The sequence below is a fragment of the Taeniopygia guttata genome, chromosome Z, assembly GCF_048771995.1.
Source record: "Taeniopygia guttata chromosome Z, bTaeGut7.mat, whole genome shotgun sequence".
Taxonomy (NCBI): Eukaryota; Metazoa; Chordata; class Aves; order Passeriformes; family Estrildidae; genus Taeniopygia; species Taeniopygia guttata.
In genome coordinates, this window is record NC_133063.1 from 63775585 (window position 1) to 63802424 (window position 26840).

The 26840-nt window shown below is 35.9% G+C and overlaps 1 protein-coding gene across 3 annotated transcripts in view; it reads left to right on the forward strand.

Annotated features, from left to right (window-relative positions):
- The window catches only part of LOC116807240 (uncharacterized), a 61253-nt gene that overhangs the window by 814 nt on the left and 33599 nt on the right, over window positions 1-26840 (forward strand). For all 3 annotated transcript variants that reach the window (XM_072922508.1, XM_072922509.1, XM_072922510.1), the window contains exons 2-16: window positions 677-756; window positions 4500-4638; window positions 5882-6056; window positions 8134-8315; window positions 11058-11204; window positions 12363-12455; window positions 13779-13900; window positions 15338-15467; window positions 18018-18185; window positions 19913-20101; window positions 21959-22460; window positions 23193-23309; window positions 24141-24367; window positions 24994-25173; window positions 26429-26602. In XM_072922508.1, the coding sequence (XP_072778609.1) occupies window positions 710-756; window positions 4500-4638; window positions 5882-6056; window positions 8134-8315; window positions 11058-11204; window positions 12363-12455; window positions 13779-13900; window positions 15338-15467; window positions 18018-18185; window positions 19913-20101; window positions 21959-22460; window positions 23193-23309; window positions 24141-24367; window positions 24994-25173; window positions 26429-26602 (2592 nt within the window). In that variant the 5' untranslated portion in view covers window positions 677-709. The remainder of the gene's footprint in view (window positions 1-676; window positions 757-4499; window positions 4639-5881; window positions 6057-8133; window positions 8316-11057; window positions 11205-12362; window positions 12456-13778; window positions 13901-15337; window positions 15468-18017; window positions 18186-19912; window positions 20102-21958; window positions 22461-23192; window positions 23310-24140; window positions 24368-24993; window positions 25174-26428; window positions 26603-26840) is intronic.

Genomic DNA, 26840 nt, shown 5'->3' on the forward strand with positions numbered 1-26840 from the left:
ATTGTTTTGATCTTAACACTTGATAAGTGTTACGAAACTACAATTTTATTTTTTTTTTAGCATTATGAGATTTTGGTGTAAGTTGCAATAATAAAAAGAATGATGTTATGAAAAACAAATCTCTTAGTTCTCAGGGCTACATCTTAATGCAAAAATTCTGTGCAATTTGTGAAAGACTTACCAGCCTTTAACATAGCAAGTGTTCTATTAGGCAGGCAACCTTGGATATTTGATCTACTTCAAAAATCATAGTACCTTTGTTTATCTTCCTTAGAATTGTGTAGAATTGTTTTGAAGAGAAGCAAAGTTTGTAATCTGCTTAGGAGACTGTAGCTCAATCTACGCAAATATAATAATTTTTATTGGTGTTCTGAAAGCTCTGATAGTGGATATTCTGCTATATATATATTTATTTATTTCTCTACAATATTCAGGCTTAGAGGACTAGCAGTACAACTCTGTTTCCTAAAGTCGATGTCGATTACAGTTGTGGTAATTGTTCATGTGACATGGTAGCATGAGTGGTTAAAAAAATCAGTATTTTGGTAGGTTGACAAATAAGGTAAAGCATGTCTCTGGTAGTGGCCTTGATGGTTTTATGATATAGAAGAGGCTAATCTTTGAAACTCATTGAGTACAAGGATGTATGGCTAACTATGTTCTTAATTCTTCACAGTTTATAGACTTAAAAAACTGCAATTTGGACACCATGAGTTTACAACCTTCAGACAACATCGCTTCCAGGGAAGCTAATCGGTGAGGTCCAGTTCTGGATTTTTAAGTGTAGCAGTTTAATTCCTGCTTTTGTGGCTCATTTATTTGCTAGATGCCTGAAATTGTGCAATTAGGGCTGAGGAAGAACCAGATATGGTGTGACAGATGCAAGCTGTCATAGAGTCATCAGGAAGTAGAGATAGTTTCTGCCAGCATGCAGGAACACTGCCCAGGAGGCACAGGAGAATTTTGCACATTAATTGAGGTGGCAGAGATTGGCTGACAGTCTTACCATGACCCCTGTATTTTATAACTTGATAAGTGTTTGATCTTTGGCACAAACTATTTGTCTCTCTTTAGTCTGTACAAAACTGCCAGTTATATGGGAACAGCAAAGTTCCACAAATACAGACTTTGGTCAGAAAATCAGACTGCAGTCTGCTCCCTGAGCTGCAGAAATTTAGCAAAATTACCTACACTGCTGGGTAGTAAGTGAAAGAACATTTCTCTCAATTGAAAAATTAGTCTGCATTTTTTTGCCAGCTGTGGAATTGAAGCTAGTGAAAAGCTGCTTTTCTGCAATGGTCAGTGCTGACTGTAACCAACAAACTTGTGAAGTGAACACTGAGAATTTAGGCTTTGAGCTACAAAGTACCTTCTTGCAATGTAGAACTCAAGAGCTATTTCACCTGCTCATATGCTTTATTAAAGATTCTTAAAGTCCTGCTAAAAATGGTGTTTTAATAAAAATGGTGTGTCTTATTAAAAGCTGTAGTTGGTAAAAAAATGTATTTTAGCTGAAAACCAAGGGTTGATGATCTACTAATATATGAAAATGGATGTAGAAAACATTCTCTGAATTTTTGATTAGATTGCCAATTGTGCATACTTTGAAACCTTCTAGGGACTTTGTGTGGTTTTGTCTTTGACTGACTCTTCTGAGGGCCTTATGGTTGTAGCACTTCTAGCTGTTATATGATGATGGAAGGAAAAATCTCCTACAAGTGGTAGTAGGAAGCTTTCATAAAGTCCTGCATTTGCTGTCATGCTGTGACAATTAAAGGAAGTATCACAGAAACAAAAATTCTTCAGGCTAGTTTCTATATTATTTGAAAATACATAAGTAGACAACCAAAATGAAGTGGGTAGCATAAGTAATAGTTCAACAGTTATGGCATTGGTTGGCTGGGTTTTTTTTCATTCATTTGTTTGTTTTTGTTGGTTTGGGTTTTTTTCAGTTCTATACTAAGAAAAACAACTAAGGTTTTTTGATATATATTTTTAAGTTTCCATCAATTGCCTTGTGACTCCAGAATCTGTGCAGAAGCTATTTCAAAAGGAGTCTAATGCTTTTTTTGCCAGTACTTAGTATTATGTTCTCTGTTTTAATGCTCTAATATACATTTTCATTTCCATAGCATCCTTAATTTGCTAATGCTTGTGGTGTCATAATTTGTGCATGGTACAGTTTTGGTTTTTTTTATTCTCCCCCACAGCCCCCCCACAGATTCAGTTAAGCAAAATAGTTAATTGACTAGTTAGTTTCTCCTCTGAGTGAGTTTTAATGTGTCTTTCCATTATGATTTTTTGGTGGTGGATATTTCATAGGAGAGCTGAAAGAAACAGATTTCTTTAATTCTGACTGCCATAAAAGTCAATGTAATTTAATTAAAGCCTCAAAAGGTTTTTACAAAAAGTGGCTATTCTCTTGCATTCAGTCTGTGTAGTTTCCAGGAAAATAATATTTAATCTCAACAAGTTTAAAGAAGGCAAATGACTCCCCCACTGCCTACAGACCAAATAAATGGTCCCTTTCCATAACCCTGGTTTCTTGGACCAAGTCTTCCCCAGTTTTCAGTTTGGGTTTCATTTTCCCCCCTTGGTACTGCCTGGCTTTTATCTATTTTCAGCTGAGATTGATGCTTCATTCATCATCTCCAAATAAAATTACCTGCCTTTATTTCTTCGGTGTTTTCCCCAGAAAGGGAGAAAAAAGCGCCACTCAACGCTATTACATGATGTCCACAAACAATATTTTATTCAGCTTACAGAAGCTCTGGCTGTTCAGATTCTACTTATTTCCAAATCTTCTTATTGCAGTAGCTGTGTTGTATTTTAAAAAGTGATTTTAATTGTTGCTGACCTCTTACTCTTTGAGTCATGTTGCTTGCTCTGAGTATGGCTCTGGTAGTAAGTACTGAAAACCAATAATGAGCTTGTGGTTTTCTTGCAGTGCATGCAGGTTTCAAAGATTATTATCTCCTACACTTATTAAATACATAAACTATGTTAAGAACACGACACCTTGTGGAACAATTTCTGATCACATATAGCTGTTTTGATCTGACAGATGAATTCCGTCTTCTTTTTAAATGGGAGCACACTTAGTATTTATTCAATTATAAAATATTTATGGTCTGCAGCATAAAAACTGAAACTTCATTCTTCTATAGTAGTAATGTCTTCAAAGACGAGATTTAATCTAAGTCACCAATCCCCTTGTTGATGGCATTTGTGTCTCTTTGGCCAGTCAAAAAAAAAAATAATTTAGAAAACATATGTCATCGAGTAAATTTTTGGTAATGAAAAAAGTTAACTTTGTCTATATACAAATCTAGGGGTAAAGTGGCCACTTTTTATTTAGAAAGAGCTATTAATTAAATGCCAGTACAGTGTTATTTCTGTAAAATATAGTTCATGTAGACAAAGGTATAGTATTTTAGTATTTCTATTTCTGTATTATACGATACCAGTTTAGTGCTTCATTTAATCATGTTTCTTTTATCAGTGCATTTCACATTTATTTCCCATAAACTCTTGCACTTTTGTCTATAGAAAATAACTATTGCAGTCTTACATACTTAAAATAATGCAAAAACGAACATATCAAATAATGTGAACACTGATTTTCAAGAGCTGAAATAACTTAAAAGTTTTCCAGTTTGAAGTTATAATAATTTCACTTAAAATTACTTGATTGGTTAATAAATACTTTTTAAAATATACCTATTTATATGTATATATACCTCTATGTGTGAGTGTATATATATAAATTTATATATTCTTTTTATAAATTTTTCATTTTATATATACAAACGTGATTTTGACTCTTTTGTTATTGTTCGTGGTGCTTGAGGGCTGATTCTGCTAATTTCCAAGTAGATTTTGTTTTAACTGCAATAGTAGTGGAAATTATGATAAAACAGGGTAGTTTGTAGGACTAAACCTTCAATTTGTGTTGTGTTTGTGATCAGTTGCATGTCTGTAGTTTGAATGTATGTATCTCTGAAGACAAAGTGTGTAAAAGAGAGGTTTTTTTCCCCACATCTCTGCATTTGTTTCATGACAGAGATGGTTTTGAGGCAGTAAATAATGTTAAAAAATGAGTCTCATTGTGGAGACAAAAAGCTTGCCAGTTGTTTTAACTTGCATAATTGGAATTATGTTTTTAAGCCTCCTGGAAGCTAATTATCAAAAATTATGGAAGTCCATTATCAGAAACAAAGATACTGAAAAATAATAATGAATGTGTTATGCTTAAATCAACTTTGTTAATCCAAAGTGAATATCTCTTTTAAAGTCCTGCTGCCACATCTCCCATATCTTGCACAATAAGCAATTCTATATAATCCTTTTTTCAAAGTGCAATAGTAAAGTGAAAACTGCACAAAATAATTTTACATATGTGAAGGTCTAAAACTCTGGACCCATGATTGGGTAATTGAAGTAAATCAGCATTGCAACTTCAAAGGAATGCTCATACTTTTTCAAAACACAATTTTCAGCTCAGATAATAATACAGAAGAGTTCCAGTTGCCTGAGGATACAAATCAAACAGAAATGGACACTGTTGAAGATCTGAGAAGAAAACTCCATTGGCTGGAGAAAAGAAATTTGGAATTACACAGTCAACACAATCAAGAGGTAAGGACTTTTTTTTTTGCTTTATTTTACCCTTGGAATAAATGTAATTTGTTTCCTTAAATGCCATTTGTTTCCTTGAAATAATCCTCTCATCAGGTGACTCAAAATCACATTCAGTAGCTGGAAAATAGCAAAGTAGCACTGTATAGACATCTCACACCTGTCCACAGGAACTGATACCACTTGTAGTGTCCTTGCTAATAGTTGAAGGTGTGTGTAAGAAACTTGAGCAATACACAACAGCAAAGTCATGCAGAAGAATATTTTGCACCCCCAGTTTTGGAATTCTCAATGTAAGATGTGTTTTGTTGGGTGTTTTAATCCCAGTAATTTCAGGGATCCATTTTACAGAATCACCCCACCACTGATGGAGCAGTGGGAGCACAACAAGAGGAAATCACTGTGTAAGAAGCAGGAATTTCTAAATAAAAGGATAGGGAACAACAAACTTGGTTTATTAGCTGTATTTAGTAGAAAACAGATGAATGAGCACCCACACCAGCTGCCCCTAACAACCTCCTAAGAGCAGAATTGTTACTTAGAGCAGTAATAAAATTCAAACTAAAGGAAATTTTAATGAAGTATTTTTTTCACTGCTACTTCATTTAGTTACTAGTTTGCCACAAGAGCATCAGGGAAAACTTTTGTAATGGGGTTCAATTTTTTCCCATGAATGGACCTCCTCTTAATAAGCATGCTGCTGCTTTGTAGATGTCTGAAGAAGTGCCTGTTTTACTTTCCACCTTCTTGCATGCAAATGGCTTGAACATAGTTTCCTGGGTCCAGTTTTTGGCAGCAGTGACTAGACTGTCTTTCTTACAGCAGATAAGAACCCTTTTTGAAGCCTTTTCTTTGTTCTCTTTGTTGTGTTTAATAGCATTCTGCTATTAACTGCTATTATGACTGTTGAACATCATTGGACTGAAGTTTGTGTTTACATAGTGACTTACTAGGTGTCTGATAATCTAGTATCCCAACACAGCTGCTTTTCTAGTCCTTAAATGCAGTTACCAGAAAATTGCCTGTGGAATATAATTGGAGTTTTTACTTTCTTAAGGCAGAGTATGTTTGGAAAAAAACAGGGAAGTATGTTTAAGGTACATGAAAGTGATCTAGGAACAGGATCAGTTTGCATAAAAAAAAAAAAAAGTATCTAAAATGTGCAGTTTCAAGACTGTATTTCAAATTCAGATGGAATAAGATGGCAGGTGTGAATGCAATTTCTGAAATATTTATTTTCTAGATGTCTCACTGTGAAAAAGAAATAATGAAATTAAGGTTGGAACTTGAGAGAGGAGAAGTTCTTCATCAACGTCTGCAGAGTGAAATATCATTTGCTAAAAAAGAGGCTCATATACAGATGTCTTCTGCAGAGAACAAGCTGTGGGATGCAAAAAGCAAAGTTTTGGAACTACAAGGTAAGTAAAAAAAAAAATCATAGACCAGAGGCTACATCAATCTCAAGTCATAAAAACAAGCAGAGATTTCATGACGTTTTATGGTTACAGCCTTTTTTGAAAGGCTCTTATTTCCCCATGTCTTACTCATTGGCTTCTGTAAGCTCATAAGAGTTTACAAGGGCCTTGCTGTCTCATATGAATTAAATATAACCTGCTAAACCTTGCAATCCCTTTTTTATCTCTTGCTCCTTACCTTCTGTTATTCCTTCCCTCAGTGTGTACAGAATTGTAATTAAGGTGTCCCTCTCCACTTCCTGCTTATCACTATGCCAGCAGGTCTTCCTTCTACATTTCGGGGGGAAAAAAAATCTAATCCTGTTTATTTGTTTACCCTCTTCCCAAAAATTTTTCCTTCCCCTACCATGAGGTCTCATTGTGCTGCTTTTTTCTTTCACCTTTTCAGGTATTTCTAGCTTTTCATTGCTCATATCTTCATGTCATCTATGGTTTTGTTTTTATACAAGTAATGTGTGTTATGACAGTAGTATGTGGAAAGGAGGGGTTTTACCTACATATTTTTCTCCCTATTAGTTTTGCATTCAGAAACTCAAATTTTCTTAATCCTTCTCAAACAGGGAGATATTTTTCACACTTAAAAGCCGGGGAGATGCATTTTTTTGTTACCTAAGTAAGTGTAATACTCTTTAAATTTAGTATAGGAGATGCATTTGTGAACCTTTGGTATTCACTAAAATGACTGGAGCACTCCTGGAATTTGTAATTTTGCCAGGATGGAAGGAGACTTTGAAACTTGCAAGTACACTTATACTGTCAGATTTTTAAAAGATAATAAATCTGCACTTTCATTCATTTGGAGAACACACAAATTACAAGCATCTTAGTTGGTTTAAAATTCTCAAACTTTTTTTATTTGGTTGGGGTTTTTTGTTTGTTTTGTTCTTTGTTGGGGTTTTTTCTCTGATTTTGATTTTATTGTGACAAATGTCAAAGAAGCCAAATAGTCGTGGTGTTGCTTCTCATTTCTTTTTCAGTTTTTAACTTACTGCTTCTTCTTCCTCATCTCTTGGAGCCTTGCTCACTTCATGTGGTGTTTTTCATACAATCTCAGCCTAAATTCTTGGATAGAGCACCTCACTTGTGCCCTGTCTTTAGTATTTTCTCCAAACTGTTTTTCTGCTGTTCTTCTGGAGACTTGACTTCCTGACATCTGCCAGGTGTTCCCCTTCATTGTGTTTTCTCACCATGTCTCTTCTGGTTGTTTCACCCTTCTCCAGCTAGGCAGAAATTTCAGAAGAATGGGATGAATTTGAAGTAAAAATCTATTAGAAAATGGTGATCACATAAATGCCAACGTAGCTAATTGTACTCAGTAACATAAAAAGCTAATACAAAATATTTTACTGAGATTATGAAATGAAACAAAGTTCCTAGTAAAACTGCTTTTAGGAAAAGAACTTTCACAGAGAAATAAATCCAGTATTTTCCTGTCTTGGGGCAGTTGCTGGGCTGAAAATTTAAATCTCTTGAGCAGCAGATAATTTCCCTAGAAAAGCCAAGCCTTTGCTCATTAGCCCTACCCGCCTTAGGTTTTCCTGGAGTCTTTTTTATGCGGCAGCCATCTGTCTTTACCATTACTCAAACTGAGCTTGAAATTATTTGGTACAGACTAAAGTTTCACGTAGATATTTGGAAATAAGCTTGCCAAGTTTTGCAGAAAAATGCAATTAAGTTCCCCATGCTTATAGAGGCCTCACTTGAAAGAGTTGAATTTGTATTCCTTTCCAAAGTGGGGAGAAGAGCTTTAATTTGTTGAAATCTCCAAAGCATTTCCATGTCCTTGTGGGAAAGATGCTAAAAGAACACAAAATGTGGTTGTTCCTCTGTAGTGAAACTGAAAGCGTTAATGATCCAGTGTGTCACAGGATATCACAGTACACAGACTTAGGTTCATTATACATTTTTTTTTCCTGAACATGCTTATTTGCAGTGCTATTTTTAATTTTCTTTTTCTCTTTCTCTCTTTTTTTTGCTTTTTTTTTTTTGCTTTTTTTTTTTGGTTTGTTTTATTTAACAGCTGTACTCCATGGCGAATACCAACAGAAAGCAGAGGCTGAGAAAATGGTTGAAAGTGCTCAGAGGCAGTGGGAAGAGGAGCAACAAAGATTGGCAGTGGAGAGGGATAACATCCACAGAGCACACCTTGCTGAACTGGAATTCCTTTTCAAAGAAAAAACTGAAACAGAAACGGCTTCTCAGGTGTGATATATTTATCGATGGAAAGTTCCATGAGATGGTGGCTGAAAGTTTTTTGGTGCAAAGTGTGTGGTGGGTTGGAGTTTTTCTGGTTTAAGAGGAAAAGAATTCCCCAAATAGCTGAATACTACAGATTTGAAGGTTACAGCCTTATGAAATTACACTTAGTGTGTAACACTGGTTTGGGGCTTTGATGGAATGTGTTGTGGCTGTTTGTGATGGTAAACACCTAACCCAAGTTATCAGTACACAGTGGTAATGAAAAACAGAGGAGCTTGTGGACAGGACATAAGATCCTTCTCAAAACAAGCAGAAACACAAGTCAGTTTTTATTCAAAGCTGATTCCTATAAAGGTAGGGCAGGGTTTAGGCTGTGAAGAAGCCGACTTTTAAATAAGTGTTTTCTTTTTTAAGTTGCCAGGAACAGCAGGGCAAGCTCTGAGTTCTGGCTAACACTAGGTGGCTGAGTTGGTTTGAGGAGGCTCTGGAAGGGTATTGCCTTCTGTTGTGTACAGTGTTTTGTAGAAGATTCTTTCAGAGAGTTTAGTGCTGCAGCAAAAGATGAATGTTGAAAAAGTATGCTGTGCTCTGCCAAGTGATGTTTGTCCTCAAAAAAAGACAAAAGGAGCAGTGTATGGTCAGGGCATTGTGTTCTCTGTCAGTTCCCTGGCAGTCTTCTCTGCCAGTGGTTGTAGAGGAAGGGGCTTTCTTGGTAGATGTATTAAAGCTACAAAATAGCAGGAAATGTAATTAAGACGAGTAGACTAAGATCGCCATGAATACACCTAGCTCATTGAACAGGTCAGCGTGAGCTGTAGACTTTCAGAATCTTGACATCTCTGAACTCAGAAGTCTTTCTGAACTTTCAAAACTCTCCAAAAGGAAAATGTCATTCACTAATAGGTGCCAAACCTATAACATGCCTTCAGCAGTAAAAATGTTCTATTTTTCCCTTTTGCTTTTGTAACTGTTCCTCTGCCATCACCCTACAGTTATGTTATGTATAGTTATAAAATTCCGGGAAATAAAAAAATCTTACAGCTGGACATGACTGCATTGAAAGCTTAATTCATTTAAACTTGTCAGATAAATATGAGGGTTTATAAATTATGACTTTGAATGCATTGCAGTCTTTTGTGTTGTGTATTTACAGGCTTGGTTGAAATCTCCTTTACTTATTCTGAGCTATAAAATGAAAGCTAAGGAGATTTAATTGTGGTCTTAATACATGCAGAGAAGTGGGATTCTGAGTATGTAGGCAAATCCTGGCTGGGAAAACTGCACTTCACAAACTGTAATTCTGAACTTGGCTGTGAAAATGCTGAGGTAGGGATGGGAGTGGAGCCACAGAGTACTGAAATGTGTCTCTGGGACACGCAGGAAAAGTCACCCTCTGCTATGTGACAGATTCACGATGAGCTGTGCGCATCCTGGCCCGGGATAGGAGGAGTTGGGGTTCGCTAGGAAGGCCAATAGCATCACCTCGTGGTTAGACAGGAGACCATATCCCTTCACGTTTTTTTCCTCAGAATACTTGGGAGATTGCGTCGTTTACACACGGTTAAAAAAAAAAAAAAAAAAAAAAAAACACAAAAACAAAGCAAAACCAAAACAGCCAGCCATGTTTTCCATGAGCAAATATTTGCAGGCGGTACGGGGATAGTATTAAACAGTCATACAGCCTCCAAAAAGTTCCGAAATTCTTCAAAGCTCTGAAATCCTGCAGCTCATGCTGACTTGTTTAATGAGCTCTATATATTCATGACAATTTTATTTTGCAAATGTTAATCACATTTCCTGTATAAAAAGTTTAAACTTTTTTTGTAGTATTTTACAGCAAACTATCTGTTAATTATTTCACACTTCCCAGTTCACTTTTGTTAATATCTGGAAGATAAACTTGAAGAAATAAATATTTCTATATCTTTCCAGGTATGGTTCCATAAAAATTGTTAATTTTGGTTTATTCATTTACTTACTTATTTATTTTGCATTTTGAAGGGAAGAAACCTGTCTTGCTGGACATGAAAAGCTAGATGATTAGCTTAAATTTAGTCCAAATTCATATGGACTATGGGGATTTCATAGCACTAATTTCACAGACCCACAGAGTCCAGTAATGTCAATAATTCTTCCAACCTGTAGCTTAGTTCAATTTCTGTATGCAGAAATTGATGTGGGATCAACTTCTTTTATTCTACTGAGGACTTCATATTTCATAAGTTTCTAAAGTAATTCAGTTTCTAGAAAGAAGAAAATCCTTTTCAAAATAGCAGAAATTAAAATTATTAAGTCTGTAGGAGTTACTGTTTCTAAAAACATCTGATTTGAAATTTTAGCAATTAATATCAAAACAAAAATGAACTTTTGTCCCCATGTGCCATGTAACCAAATGCACCCTTTTTCTATCATTGCCACTGAGCTGAGAGACAGAAGAGATTGGAATTGCTTTACTCTTTTCAGGAAAGATTTCCTGTGGAGATCTGGTTCTGATTTTAGTCTTACCACAGAAGGTCATGTCCACAGTGATTTTTGGGCCAAGAGAGTTTTCTTGGTGGTGAATTAAGAGCATGTTTGCTGTTGGGTAAACACTTCTGTTGACATGTGCTGGCATCTTACATTTTAAAGTTCTAGCATCTTCTGATGTGGTCTCCACTCTTCTGTTGAACTCTCTACTGCAATACTTCATCTTAGTAAAAGTACCTCTTGATGTAATTATTTATTCATTTACCTATTTATCTTTAGAAAACTAATGCTACCCTGCAAAGCATGCTCAAGAAGTTTAAAGATATGGAGGTTGAGCACCATGGCTGCAGCAAGATGCTGAGGCTCCAGGCTGACAACCTGTATTTCAAGGATAAACGGCAGGAGACCCTCATCAAAGAGCTGGAGGTAAATCTTTCTGCCTGCTGCGGGGAGCCTCAGCAAGCACTGGCACAACTAAGCAGTTTCATTTTTGAGGGGTGAAACCTCTGATTTAGGCTTTGTGTGCCTTGTGTTTGATTAACAAAATGTGGAGCATCGGTTTGGCAGGAAAGGTGCATTCACAGGTGAATGCTGCAAGCCTGACCTGAGACTCTGAACAGCAGATGGGAAGAGTTTTATGTCCCTGGGAAAGTGCTCTTAGCAATATGGAGGTATAGAGGGAGTATTTGTGCAGGATTTGTGATTTCTTTTTTTTTGTAATTTAAGCATGTTAAACAGATAAATCTTTTGGGAGGTGGAAAAGCTTAAGCATTTTGGCTGATGGTGTTGTGGAGTAGGTTTGGTATGCTCTGTGCTGTGACTTTCTCTTTAACAGGCCTTCTACAGATCTCTGTTTCTCTTTTATTTCCTTTTGTGAATGTGCGAGATTATACAGGGTTTAAATTTATTACCAACAGCTTGTATTAAAATTTATTTATTTATTTATTTTCTAGCAAATGTTTCCCTAACTGAAGTGCTTAGAGTGAGATTCAGTCTCACATACTTGCTATTTTGCTTTACCTGTCCAAAATCAGTGACTTCATTTATATCTGTGTATCTTTAGGTATCTCAAATGACTTTTAATATTAATGTGGTTTTCTTGATCTTTATTGTATCACTTGAAGGTAGGAGTCATTTTGGGGTGTACTGTTCTTCTTAAATCAGTCATGAGTCTTAAGTGAAAAGATTTTTTTTTTTGATAGAAAACAGTGTAGTTAAAATTGCATGTGAATTTCTATTATAGCAACTCTGTAGTTACTGCTTTTGCTAAAAGCATTTTTAAAATTAAAATTCCATGTCCAGGCCTTTATATGGAGATAGGTATTCTGTGATTATAAAAAATGCAGCAAAAATATAATCCTACATCAATTTCTTTAACTAAACAAAATTTTTATTTTAATATTCTGGATATGTAATTGTTTTCTTTTATTTATTTATTGAGATGAGTTTTCACAGTTCCAAAGTGCAAGTAGTTCAGATACCACAGGCTGGTTTATGGAGACCTAATAAACTGAACAAATAAAGTTGTCTTTGCATGATTTTATCATCTTTCTGGACTTAAATATTTTCAAAATGTCCTTTTAGGCAGCTACACTGAAAATAAAGGAACTGGAGGAAAACGCTTCAGCAGCAAGACTAGCACATATAGACTGTAAATACGCTACAGAAAACATGCAGGTAAGCTTTTAATTAAATATTTGGTAGAAGTTTACAGTAAAACAGAAGATGAACTTGTAAACTTATAATCTTCCAAAAATGCTAAGACTTTCTTGCTCCCGTAAAAGCACTGAATATATTTTTTGCAATGAGTGTCAAAACTGTAAAAGGTAATAGAAAAATATCTCAGTTTTTCAGGGGACTATCGAGTTAATAGAATAAATATTAAAATAAAATGTCACATTCTTATATTTGAGAATTCCAAGTAGTATTGAAACAGTGAGGGGAAAGGAAATGTTTCGCAGTAGTTAAACTATTCAAATATCCTGTCCTATATCTTTGGAATGGGTACTTAGATAATTTTGGGGACAGAGTGCATATATCCAGCTTCTCTAGGTGTGAGATATCAATGCATCCTGAGACTGCAGTTCCAAATGTAATTATTCAGAGTACATTTCAGCTTCAAAGCTATTATATCTGCAGTTACCAGAGAAGTTTGAATACATGAAAAAAATGTAATATGTATACCTGAATATTAAATTCTTGTGTTATTACACTGTATTACACAGGATTTGATCCATTAAAGCAATTAGGGTTTATTTTAAAAAAACAAGTGTGAAAAACCTGTAAGATGATTGCTGAGTGATCTCATACTGACTAACAAAGCCTTCATACTGAACTTTTGAAAAACTAAATGATAAAACAAAAGGGAATGTAATATTTTTTTTCTTGTTTTCTGAGGAATACAAACAAGCATTGCCACTTCTTCAGTCAGTTATTTTCTTTTGACCTTCTCTAAGTACAGGCACTTAGCTTTCTGAAGTGATGATTAACTAAGTAGTGATGATTCAGTTTTCTTGGTTTCTTCTCTACTTTAACAACATACAAAGGAACTGTAAGGGTAACATTCCTTGAAGTTAGAGATTTATCTCTTATAGGTGAAGAACTGGTAAGGTTTTCTTCTTGTTTATGTACATGTACAAGCTCCACATGAGCTTAATTCTGAGTGCAAGTGTAGCTTTTACTGTTAATCCCATCCTTTCACAAGTCTACTAAAAAAAAATAGAATTCCCCTTGAAAACTTCAGTAAGACAAAAAATTGAAAACAGCAAAATCCCAACTCCATGAATGGACAACAAAATGTGCTTTTGTTCAGCATATCTGTTTCTCTCTGTTTTGAAATCTATGTATTAATACATTTTTACATATATTCAAGCTTTCTAATTCCATATAGAATTAATAGAAGATATTCACCTGTAAAAAGCAGAACAGAACAGTGAACAGCACTAAAGACCATGGTAGTATTTCCCAATTTCTTTTAACTGCTTTCTTATCACTTGGTAGTCGAGAATTCAAGAACTTGAAGATGCTTTGAATGAAGAACGCCTCGGGAGAGAAGGTTTTTCAGGGGTAGCACGGAAAGATTTCAGAGAGTCAGAAAATGCACATGAGAGAGGAAAAAAAGTGTAAGTTTCCTTTTAAAGCCATTGCAAAATGGCAACAGCTTCAATACAACTCGTAGTTTGCATTCCCTGCAATTTTCTGTCAGCAGAAAACCTAGTACAATGTGCCAAACCAAACAAAAGGTTCAGAACCTGTCAGTCCATTAATAACAGGCCCACGTCAATAACCAAAGGTATATTAAATAGGTACAGATAATAACTGGCCTGTTACAGACTATTTGCCAAACTAAAAATTTTGAAAATCGTAGTTATGGTAGGGTCCAGCCTCCAGTGGTGGTTGGGGTGAGAGTAGGAAAACATAGCCAGCAGGTCTAGAAAAGATAGCTTTTCTATCTACATTCTATCTACATTCGAGATATATTCTATTATGAAGACATTATTTTCCACTTTAGTGACTCAGTTGAATCTCCAAGACTCCTGTCAAGAAGCTGTGTATCATCTGTAGCAGCTAATGTTTGTTTTCAACTTTTGAATGGCTGTAGAAAGTTTAAATGGTTAAAAAATACTGAAATGTATGAGAACAGAGGAAATCTCTTGGGATGTTTCCTGCCCAGCACAGTCTGCTGTGTCTGTGGTAACAGAGCTTGGGTGCCCTCTCTTTCAGCCTAGAACTGTATGGGTCTGTATACACAGGTGTTTGTGTTGACTTACTCACACAAGGAGTAGTGGAGAATGAAAGAAACTGGTTTTCCTACAAAAAAAAAAAAAGCAAGTTTTCTGAGCAGTTAATTCAAGATTCATGGTTATGGAATGTTTTTTAGTAATATATTTAAAACGTGAGCTGGAAAAGCCTTTGTCAGTTTTTGCAAATATAAATTTTAAGCAAGCTTTTGGCTTTCCTGACACCATGCCTAAATACTCAGGCAATCTTTTTAAATTCTTCCTGTCTCTGATTCTGTCTCCTTTGTGCTGTTGTTTGGCCTTGTAGTTTCCTCATCAGCTGCCTGTTTAGTCATGCCAGGCTCTTGTTTCCCTGACTGACACAGTACAAGAGCAGGTTAAAATTCTGGGTAGTCTGCTTTAAAAGTCATGCCAGAGTAGAGCCAGGCATGAGGAAACCTTAGGAGTGAGAACTGTACGTGAAATCAGGGTTGATGATGCAAGATGTGACATGATCTCTCTGAGAGAGAGACCATGAGAGCTGTTGTGTTAATTAAAATATGAAGACTTCTGTTTATTATATGTAATTTCGAGGCCATATCCAAATATTAATCTATTGAATTGCATGATACAAGGCTTGGTAACTGAAAACATAACCACCTGAAAAGTCTTTCTTAGAAGGAATATGAATTTCTTCATTTAAGAAAGGCAAGCAGCTTCAGAAGCCATGTGACGTGATAACGTGGTATCTGCCATATCTATTGATTATCCTTTAAAAGAATACAGTGTATTTGACAAAAGCAATTTTGGTTAAAGTATCTTATTATGGAAACTTTCCAGTTTACAAGGACAGCGTTCATCCTTAAATGTGCAATGGAGAGATGAGGCTGAGGGAAGGAAGAAAGCTGAAGAATCCTCTAGGACATTTTTGGATACCATAGAAAGCTTCACCGTGGAGGAAGGCTCAATAGTAAGGAAAAAAAAACAAACCTGTGGCACACATTGTTTATGTTTTTTAAAACATACTGTCAAAATATTTACTGTGCTGAGGATTTGCTGCATTTGCTGTGTTGAACTGTGGAAGAACTCTGCCATTTTCTTACCCTGTTTGTTATTATGCTACCTTATTAAGAATTTAATACATTAATAAATGTAACCAGCGCCTTGGAGAAGCTAATTTTTAAAGTCTGGATAGGATGTACTGGCATTCCTAATTAAGAAGGCATTTTGTAGATATGGATTATGATTTCATGTGACAAATATTCTGTCTTTCTACCCAACTTTTTGTCAAGTTTCATTAGCTACCATTGTAGAAATGTTTATTTCTATTTAATATACTCTTTTAGTGCAAGTATTTGACTGTAAAAATTTCTTGAAAATTGTTTCAAACTTTCAGGTGGAAAAGCAGAGGGGATTTTTTGTTGTTTTGTATTTTGCTTGTTTTGCTGCGGATTTAGCACATTGGATGTATTTCACTGGATTATTTTCTGAAAACTTGCTCCTCTTATATGACCACTTTGGACGTTTCTACTGTCTTGAATAACTGTGCCATCTTTTCACATAGCAGCAGGGACGAAGGAAAGTTCTTAGCATGTCTAGAAAATCTCTCATTGTGTGGTAACATTTGCTCTATTTTTACTCTTAGCAATATTAATTTTGGTGGTGGTGGCTTGGAAACTTCTCCTCTTTCTCTCTCAGACCTCTGAGCATGGAAGGTACATGAGGTCTGTTCCCTGTTGAAGCAGAGACCTGTATAAGAGAGTCTTCAGATTTGTGGGTGTCTTTTGTTCAGTTGGTGGAGTTATTCTACACTTTGTCTTAGTGTTGTCCACTGCCCAGGCAGATCTGTAATTCATAAAGAAAAATAAAATCAGAACATTCTTTTTCCTTTCTCTCTGGGAGAGCAGCTTCTTCCATGCAATTATTAATGTATTAAAAGACATTTGCTGGCCCAGTTAGCCTGAAAAAGTAATTTCATCAGGCACAAAAGGAATACATAGAAAGAAAAGCAACTGTCTGGCCTAACTACAGGCATGAATGATTGCTATTTGTAACTATGAAACACAATTACAAGCTGAAAATGTTCTACTAGAAACCTTAAGTGCTTGATAGCTGTTGCTGTGGTAAGAGTTTCCCTTTTTATCTGTATTCCTTAGTAAAATATATGTTATATATGAGAAGAATTCAGTACAAGATTTCATTCATGATCAAGATTTCTGGTAATGGAAACGTGTTTAATGGTGTGCTCAAAATTAATGTTGTATTACTGAAAGGTTAAAAAACCACGATTGTCTCACTGCCATATTCAAAGGACTGGTTGTTTTAATTGTTTTATTCAAAAGTTTTCAAATCACAGGACTATCCTGAGCATGCTAAAAATACTCATTTTTGGAAGAGTTGTATTAGTGGTTCCCTTATGAGATTAAATATTTATTGCCTTGGTTGGCTTTGTATTTTTCCCAAAGATGTTTGTATCTGTTTGGGAAGCAGGAGTGCCTGTGTGTGATCCTGTTTACTCCATTGAGACAGCTTTGATTTTGCTTCCCAAAATGAAAAAGTGGAAGACTGTGGCAGCAACTAAATATGGATAACATTTAATATATTGCTGTTAGTCTTCGCTATACCCATGCCAAAACTGTGTGAAAATGTCAGAGTGTTCTCTTCCCTTCATTTTCCCTTCCTGCTTTCCTGACCTATACAGTATTTTTTCATATTTTATACCACTTTTATGCTCCCTGAATATGTTCTTTCCGCTCTAGTCTGAGAATCTTATCTTGATCTCTGACTGTACTGATACAGCGGTTTACATACTTTGTCCTCATGGCATTTGAGAAACAGCTTTCTATTATCTTAATCAAAGTTTCAAGCCACATGAATGTACTAAAAGTATGAAGAATTGAATTTCTACTGCATGCTGTTGTTGCTGGAATTTGTTTATAATCTGAATCAATTTATTATACCACTGATTAAAATCACTGTAAAGAAATGAGACATGGCTTATGGAGTTTGACTGATGGAGCTGTAGGCCTATTTTGACCAGCTATTTAATCTTATATAATAAATGCAAAACAAATTTTAAAATAATTTAGAGTGTGTTGTGCTGCCAAGCCAACTGGACAGTTTTCTGTGTGCTGTGCAGTTGTGTGGGGACACAGTTTGAATGCACCTCAAAGTATTAACATGGGAGAATGAATTGCAGCCACTGAGAGCACAGAAATTTTTATCTGTGCCCGGTCATGGTTGTGGCCCCCACAGGACTGGGATTTGTTCACACACTTTATAGACATACTGTGTATAATCAGATAGATTTTGTGAAATCTCTTTCCTTACTCTGCTGTAAGATTATGCAATATTATGGTTGCAATTATTAGAACTGAACTGAGGAATTTTGTAAAGCTGTGAGAATGAACTTTGAGATCTTGTTTTCAGCTGTATTCAGCACTGCTACTGCACATATGATGCATCTCTTTTGATTTTAACATCGCCCAGCTACAGCAATTAATTTTCCTTTGTGTTCCAGAGGGAGATGTCCATCCTCCTGAACTTATACCAGAGCATGGCAAACGCCCATGTGCTTGCCAAACATTCAGACACCCCCCTGGAAGAGTTACCATGGACAGAGCTTTGTGCACTCTTGCATGAGAACGTTGAAACCCTGATCTCGAACTTCCACAAGGCTGGAGAGAGGGTGAGTGTCCCCAAGCATCAGCTGCCTTTGCTGAGCTCAGTGACATTAGTGAACACTGCAGTGTCATTAAAAAGGAGTGATAGTCATCCCCCCAAGGGGATTTGGACATTAAAAAATGAACACCTTTAATTATGGCCAGTCCACTGCTCAGTTTGATGCTGCTGCTGTGAGCATTTACATGTGACTGGAGTGTGCATCAAGTCTCTCAGCTCCACTTTCAGTGCAGGACATTCCAAAAGGACTACCTGATACTAGCCACAGGGACCTAACTAAAAGAAATTAGGTGAAAATTAAAAGATAATAAATTCATTTTACTGATGAAGAAATTCACAGAATGTAGTAATTTACAATCATAAAGCAAGTCTTTATTTTATCATAATCCATAGGCAAAATACACTCTCTCCAGGAATATAATCTTTATATTATGTGTTTATGATGCAGATGTACTATTTGAAAGAATGAAAGTGTGGGGTTTTTTGTTTAATTGTAGCTTTCGGATTATGGCATTTTTATTCAGAAACACAATAGAAATACCTATCATAAAACATTTGTCAGTATTTGTGTGAAGGAGGAGCTGTACTTTTCTGAGTGATATTAATGCAAGTGAGCTTACATGGCCTTTCTTCCAGCAAACCTTGTGTTTTTAGAAAAAAAAAACAAAACAACTTTTTAAATGGGTCAGCTGGCTCCAGAGACTAAGCTAAGAGTGGCTAAGCCACTCTTCAGGGTTTCATTTTGTTTTCTGGTTTATTTCTCTTTTTAGGTAGAAGAGGAAAGGGAGAAGGAAAGAGATGTAAAGGGAAGGAGATGGAAATTGTTGGCAGTGTTTGTGGGGCTTGTGTCTTATTGTGCTTGATTTTAAATTAAGCCTTGTTACTGAGACTGGTTGTGAGGTCTCTAGGGTTCTTCTCAAGTTCTTAGCAGCTTTTCTGGGATTTTAGACTGTGTTGTCCAAACCTTTTTTCCCTACAGTTCAGTGTGATCTTGCTGATATTTTCTAGAAACAAAGTGCAGGTGTGTGCCTTTGGAGATCATTATTGGCTTGGTTCATTCCTCCATTTAATTTGCATTGGAGGTACGGTGTTAAACCACAAGAGTGAATCCCTTCATGCTTGTTGAAAACACATCATAAACTTATGAACTACTTGTAAGGAAATATTCTCTATGTTTTCCCTGAAATTGTTTAAAAACTTAATAATAATCTGGAATGTCTTGGCTTTTCAACAAAAAAACAAAAAAACCCTCAAACAAACAAAAAAAACCTAACCAAACAAAACCAAAAACCCCAAGAAAAAAAAAAAAAAGCCCACAAAAAACCCCAAACAAAACAAAAAAATAAATGCTGTTTTTTAATTTTTATTTGCAATCATCACAAATTTCTAAATTCCTATATGCTTGGATTACTAATTTACTAATTTACTAAAATTTAATACAATTGTTTAAAAAAGTGTTTGAAGTGTCTGGTTTAGATTTCCTACAAAGAAGGTGACAAGTATCTGCAAGGTGGTAAAAGCATGGCAGAACCAAAACCAAATAAAATACTTTGTTTCAAAATATATTTCAGTTTTGTTTTGAGAACCAAGTAATTAATCTGCTATGAAATGTTTTACTTAGTTTTAATGAAAATTCTGAAGAAATTACAGTTTAGATTTTATGCTGATATAGTCTGTGCTTGACTCAAAGTGAAAAGGTAAATAATCATTTCTTCTTAAATGCTTGTCACACAGATATCTCAGTTAGAATATATTTGCAAGCACAAGACTGACACTCTGAATGACCTTCAGCAGAAGCAGGAGGATGCTTTTGAGAAAATATCTGAACAGTTAAAAGCACAGGAACATTGCTGGCAGAAAGAAAAACAATATCTTGAACAGCATTACTCAAATATCCTTGCAGAGGTTCATGCAAGAGCACAGGTATGGTGCTGGGAACTTCTAATTTTTTTTTCTTGTAACATTTAATGGGTTCTTTCAGTAGTTTAAGGCCCTTAGCAATTTAAGGTCATTTGGGAACATTAGTATATTTTTAAAGTAAAAAAACCCAAACAACAAATCAACTCATCACTGTAATAATATTAACATCACTTAAAATAAGAAATAAATAACTTTATTGAAGCATTTGTTGAAGAGAATTTGGTCTACAGCCTCAGCTGAGAAGCCTGATTTCATCCACAGTGGGTAGTATTCTTTTTTTTTCTGAGAATGCTAAAGCTGTAAGATCAGATTTCGTTTTTTTAAGAATTACTGAGGGCAGGAGCTACTTTTTCAGCATCATCATTTGCAGAGATGGTATGGAATAACAATAATGTCGTTACCTGTGGATAAATTTAATTACATATGCACTGACCCTAAGAACAGTGGTAGATTTCAACAGTGTTAAGTGACTCTGCTTTACTGATATGTCCTAGGGTGATGTTATGATGCATGTATCCCCAGTTGTGTGTGCTGTTTATGTTTGATATTATGTCCTGTGCTTTCAGAACTGACTCTGAAAGTGAAGGTTTGTTTTGTCTTGTTATCAGCCAGTTCACCTCCCCCCATGGTCTGTTGTCTAGGAGAGGCTTTGCTTGCTCTTGCTCTTGCTTTTGCTTTTGCCTTTGCTTATTAGTTAGTTTAGCTAAGCAGCCCAATTTTTTTTCCCTGGACTATTTTCTTTCCCTCTCCTGAATATCACTATAACCTGCTCCGTACTGGGACCTGGGAAACACCGAGAAACACCAGGAGCCTGCATTTGGTGATCTGCAGCAGCCATCCCCAGTGTCAGAGACCAAGAACTGGGCGACCACGCCCGGAAGACACTTTCTAAATTTGTCATCTCTTCAGAGTGGTGAAAGGGTTTTTGTCATCTGGTGTTGTTAATTTTTTTTTTTTTTTTTTTTTTTTTTTTTTTTTGTGCTGGGGAGTGTCTTGTTTGTTAAATAAACCGGTTTTTTTCCCACTTCTCTCCGAGGAAATTCTTCCCAAACCAGGTGGGGGCAAGGGGCCGTGGGGGTTTTCTTTCTGGAGCTCCTTCCAGAGGTTTTCTCCCACATTTGCCCTAAACCAGGACATGATGCTACAGTGAGAAGTGGTTTTAAAGTGTGAAACTGCCACTGCTTGTTAGATGAGTTATTTGCAACCCAAAATGTTACCTGTTATTCCACAACCACCACTTCCTGTCTTTACGATCACATTCCTTCACACCTGTTTCAATTAAAAGCATTGTGAATAAAGGAAATAGATGCCCCTTGTTATTTGTGAGTTGCTGCAACTTACTTCATAGAATAATGTTTTAGTTGATGCAGATTTCAGGACTGGAAGTCTTTGCATGCTGAAAAATTTAATCTGTCTAGCGTCATGTTCCAGCCTTCCTTACCTTTTTTCTCTCACTTACACTGGCTTTCTGCTTGGTAGAGCAGTGCTCTCCCTGAAATTGGAGGATGTTACTAGTAGTGTTAAGTCAACTCATAAAACTGTATTGTGGGCAGAGAAGCAGTGTTGGACCTTCTGTGAGCTGTCACTGTATTGGTGGATTGTTCTTAGAAATCAGGAGTCCAATTTGCTGTTGATGATCCTGTAAATTTCCCTCCTATCATTGCTTTGGTTTCATATATCTGATTCTGTAATAGTTTACTAGAAGGAGATACTTTCATCCCCACCATTACTACAATTTTTTTACTCCTGTAATACATTTTTTGAATGGCAAAACGAAGAATTTTCTTTTTGCTCTTGTCTAGGTAAAAACCATCTAGTTAATATTTCTTCCTTTTAGTTTTTGGTTTGTTTCTGTTGCAGGAATGTGAAGAAACAGTGCAGAAAACCAGGCAAAAACTGTATGGCCTCGAACAAATCCGTGAGAAACTGGCCCACGAAAACAATTCCATGACAAACACATTATCAAATGCTCACAAAGCACGCTTATCCCTGCTGGCAGCCTGTGCACTGCTGTCAGGGGCCCTGTGTCCTCTCTACGGCAGACTGTGCTCTGTGTCTTGCCAAAGAGACATTCTCCAGGAACAGGTGAACCACCACAAATTATTGAACCAGAAGATCATCAGCCTCCTTTATGCTCTCCCTACTAATGTGGGAAACAGCCAAGTTGAAGGCAGGCTGGGGCAGAGAAGAGCCAAGCACCTGATTTACGTCTTCCGAAGAGCTGTGATTGCAGTTCTGGCTGCTCACAGGCTGAGGGCTCTGGCCCGATATTCTGGCACCTTTTTCGTCTGGACAGATGGCTCCAGAGGATGCACTGGAATTCAAGTTTGTGTGGGAGAATCCAGAGGCAGGCATATGTCACGTAAGTGAAATGTTCTCATGATAAATTATATGGTTAAGGAATAACAAAGAGCAAGATTATTATTATTGCTGGGGCATAAAGACATATTTAATGATATTTGGACAAATATTATTTATGTTTTTTATGTTGCTTGACAAATGTATTTCACTCTAAGAGGAAATGCCGAGTTTTATGTTAAGCCTTGCAGGTAAAATTGCAATTATGCACATGAATTTAACACTATCTGGTATTTTTGATATTTGTGTTATGAATTTCAGAACTAGGTGCTACAGCATCTTCTCTGTGGTAAATATCTTGCAATGTTCCTAAATTATTAACCATCACCTTTTCTTTTTTTTTTTTTTTAGAAAAGGTATTTCCTTTTCTTTTTAAAATAATTTTTAATATTTATTTCCTAATAAAACCCACAAAAATGGCTTTTTGATTCAAGTAAAATATTAGCATAGGATTTTGAATTTTTCTTTAGAGACTATGTCTACTTGCCCCTTTCTGTTGCCAGATCAGTTTATACTTCCCTCTGCAAGGACAAATGGTATATCATAAATGTTTTGCAAATTAGAAGATTCATCTACTGTTTTTTCTTAGTAATTCTGGAAGCATGCTTAAAATGGTCTAAATTGTCTTGACTAATTTGTTGTTTCTATGCTTATTTTTGGTTAATTTCTGAAAGAGCTGGAGTGTGCCATATCTTAGTGATCCACTTATCCTGATAGCTGCAATTCTGTTTCCCAGGTTTTGAAGAGGAAGGAGTTGACTGTATTGAAGCACTTGATTGGTTGACTAGCTCTAACCTCTATACTGCAATAATCAGCTCCGTCTCTGAACTGGAGGATGTTCTGAGCACACAAGGTAATTTTAACACTGTATTGTTGTAGCAGAAATATATTAAAAATAAGTAAGTAAGGGTGGTCATGTAATTTCTATTTTTATGATTTTATCTAAACTATTCTGGATCATAGCTCTGAAGAGATATTTCTGAATATTATGATACACACCTTTGATGAGAGGTTATATTCTGACCTAGTCAATACAAATTTTAGTGGGCTGTTTCCCTGAAGGAGTAATTTTATTGCAGGGTAAAATAATAACCGTCTTCTACATTCTCTGAATGATCACATCTCTGTACTATTGGAACAGATTCATTTTCTTTAACAGCTGATAGGATATTTTATATATATTTTATAGCCATGGAAGCAGAAGGCTGGAGAGTGTTTCTGGAGTTTATTTACAGTGAAAACTGATAAAGGCTTCCTTGGTTCATCTGCATTGCTGCCATCCCTGGTTCTTTATTAATCTCTAGTTTCAGAATCCCCACAATTTTGTCACAGAAAAAAAGGATATTAGAAGAGGGATAATTTATGTGAATAAAGGGAACTAGCAGGAGAAAGACAAGGTGATGCATTTTCCAGAAGGCTAAATACTAAATTGGTATAAAAGTTGTCATTGCATCAAATGTGCTTAGATGCAGTTTCAGGCACTTTTTTCTTTGAGCATGCTGTTTTCAATAAATTGAGTTAATATCCTCAAAAAGCGAAGTTTGAACAGTGTTTCAGATTCAGTATTCTGTGTTTCAGAATATTTACAGGTTCCATCCTGTATAAATGAAAAAGAACATGATATTACAAGACATGGGAAGTAATAACCTGCTTGATGTTTTCTTTTTGTTGCTGTTTCTTAAAGATGCATACTCCTGGCTTTCTGGACACTCACTCATCAATGTAGCCAGGAACTGCTTTGCAAAACTGATGGACAACCTGAGCATACTGATGGAGACAGTTCAAGGGAAACCTTCTGGGTGCAGAGGTTACCTGGAGAGAGACTCCCTGATACAGAGGCTGGCTTGTGGGCTCCACAGAGTAAATGCCCAGGCCTTGGAAGCTGGATTGTATGACAGACTGCCCAGCACAGTAAGCAGATTTACAGTCCTCCTTCATGGAAACAGAAGCCTTACAGCAGCAGTGAAGCTCCCTTGATAGCACCATTTAGTCCATGACAATGAAGTACCACTATATGGGCACTCAGAAGTTGATTTGTCACACATTAGGGTGTGAATAGGTCTTCTCTTTTATTGACAAAGAATTTTTGGAGGAGGTTTAGTGTATCCAAATAAAAGATTTTTTTTCAAGGTCTATCAGATCTACATTAGCTTATAAGAACAAGTTTGCTTTTTGTTTGATGTAAATGTTAAGATGCTTTTTATTATGGTTTTCTACTTTCTCATGTTTACTATCCTTTCTTTCAGTTAAGATAACCTTCTTCCCTTTAACCAAAATGAAAGGATAAATTCTTTCTCCAACAATCTTTTATTGGAGACTTTAGGTGAAAATAGTACTTCTATGTAAACAGAATTTGTAGTAGCCCTTGCTAGGGTTGGCAGGTGACAGGTTCAAACTTTTGCCCTTGTGTATGTCTTTTAGAGGTGGAGGAAAAAATGATAGTTTTGTCTTCATTTTCTTGGGTCTTAAATATGATTTATTTTATTACTGACATAGCAGATTTTATAGCCCATCAACTTGTTTTTGTTTGCTGACAGAGAAACATAGCAGTCTTGCAGCAAGAAATATTGGAATTTTCACAAAGGCTTCATGCAACAGAGTTAGAGTCCCGCTCACTGCACCTGCAACTTGCAGAATGCAGATGGGCTTTCAGTGAGATGCAAAAAGATGCTGAAAAGGCCCACAGACTGCAGGAGCAATTAAATGAACTTCAGCATGTAAGTACATTTGATTTGGAGGCTCTCTTGCTTAAAAGAGATTCTCCTTTCTACACATTTTTGGTTTGTGTCCTTTTTGAAAACAAGCATAAAATTGATTTACTTTCAACAGAATTTTGCAGAAACCTTGCCTTGTAAATATCTCTAAACTAGAAGACAGATGTATTTAGAAAGACCCCTTTTCCACTGGAGTTTCCTTTTGATTTGTAGAAGGAGGTATCCTGTATAAAATGCAGTTTGGTGTTCATCAGTTTAGGTTCTCCCTTTTGTTGGAAATGTTGTGATGATTTATGTATCCTAAAAGAAGATTTCACTTCAACAGAGTAAAGTCAGCTGGAATGAGGGTATTCAATAAGAATGTTTATGAGAAGTTCATTAAATATAAATATAGCAGTTTAAACTCTGTATGGATGTTGATGAATGTTATAATAAATACAATACAAATTTTAGTAGGTCTGTTTCTCTGAAGAAGTAACTTTATGGTGGGGGAAAAAAGCCTTTTCCTACGTTCTCAGTAACACAAATGCACAAAATTCTCCTGAGTCTTTTACTGTTGCTGATTAACTTACTGAAACACTGTGGGTTCCCTAACCTGAAGCCTAGTTGGTAGAACCTGGCAATGTGTCCTAATCCAAACAGTTCCAAGCAGATAATATGCTCTAGATGATGTCTCACTTATTGTCCTTCCCGTTCCTATCTAATAAAATGGACTTTTTTTTTTTACTCCAAAATATCTAATCATCTTCAGTTCTGTTCTCAACAGGTTTTATTCCCTTAGTGCTTTGGGACAATTAGATGAAAATTTTATCACATTTTACTATCACATTTTAGATTGTAGTTGAAATGCAGATAATGATTTTCCTTGAAGAATTATTTCTTCTTTCTGGAACAGTTTTTGGAGGAGAAGAACAATCCACAAAGGTGTTTACAAGGATTAATAAGCTATCCACTAAAATTTTGATCATTGATCTGCATATTTTTCCTTCTAAATATTGAGGTTTTGCATCCTAGGGTCCTAATTTGAATAGAATAATGAATGCCAAGACTTTACATGAATATTCTTTATAAAAAATACAGCAATTAACTGGTCTTCCGTCTTACTGTTCAGTGATCTGTCTTCATGTTAAAAAACCCTCAATACTAATCCTAAGCATGCATTTGTTTTAGAATTTGGTATGTTTGCAAGTGGAACTCAGTGGTAGGGAAACCACTGAATATAGTTACAGAATCAGGCACAACTTGTTCTTCTTTCCAGAAAATCAACCAAGACAATATACATGAGGAGTTAGATAATGCTTTGCAGCGTGAGCAGGAGGCAAGATTGCTTTTACAAGAACACCAGCGACGGCTTCAGGAGCTGAGTAATAGACTGGAATTGCACTCATTTGCCAGCCCAGATAGAAGCCAAGCCGCTAATGTATCTCTGCTGGTAAGCCTATTCTTCTGGAACAGTCAACAGAATTTTACCTTTTGTTAAATAAGCCAAATAGTATAGTCCTTGTGAAAATAAAGTAACAGGAGTAAATACACATACGCTACTCAGTCTGATGGAATTTTAGGCTACTGAGACAACACTTCAAAGACTCCTTTTAAATTTTTTTTAAAGCTATCTATGTTTTATTTTTAACAATTTAAGGAAAATACTTCAAGGGGGGTTTGTTTTGGGG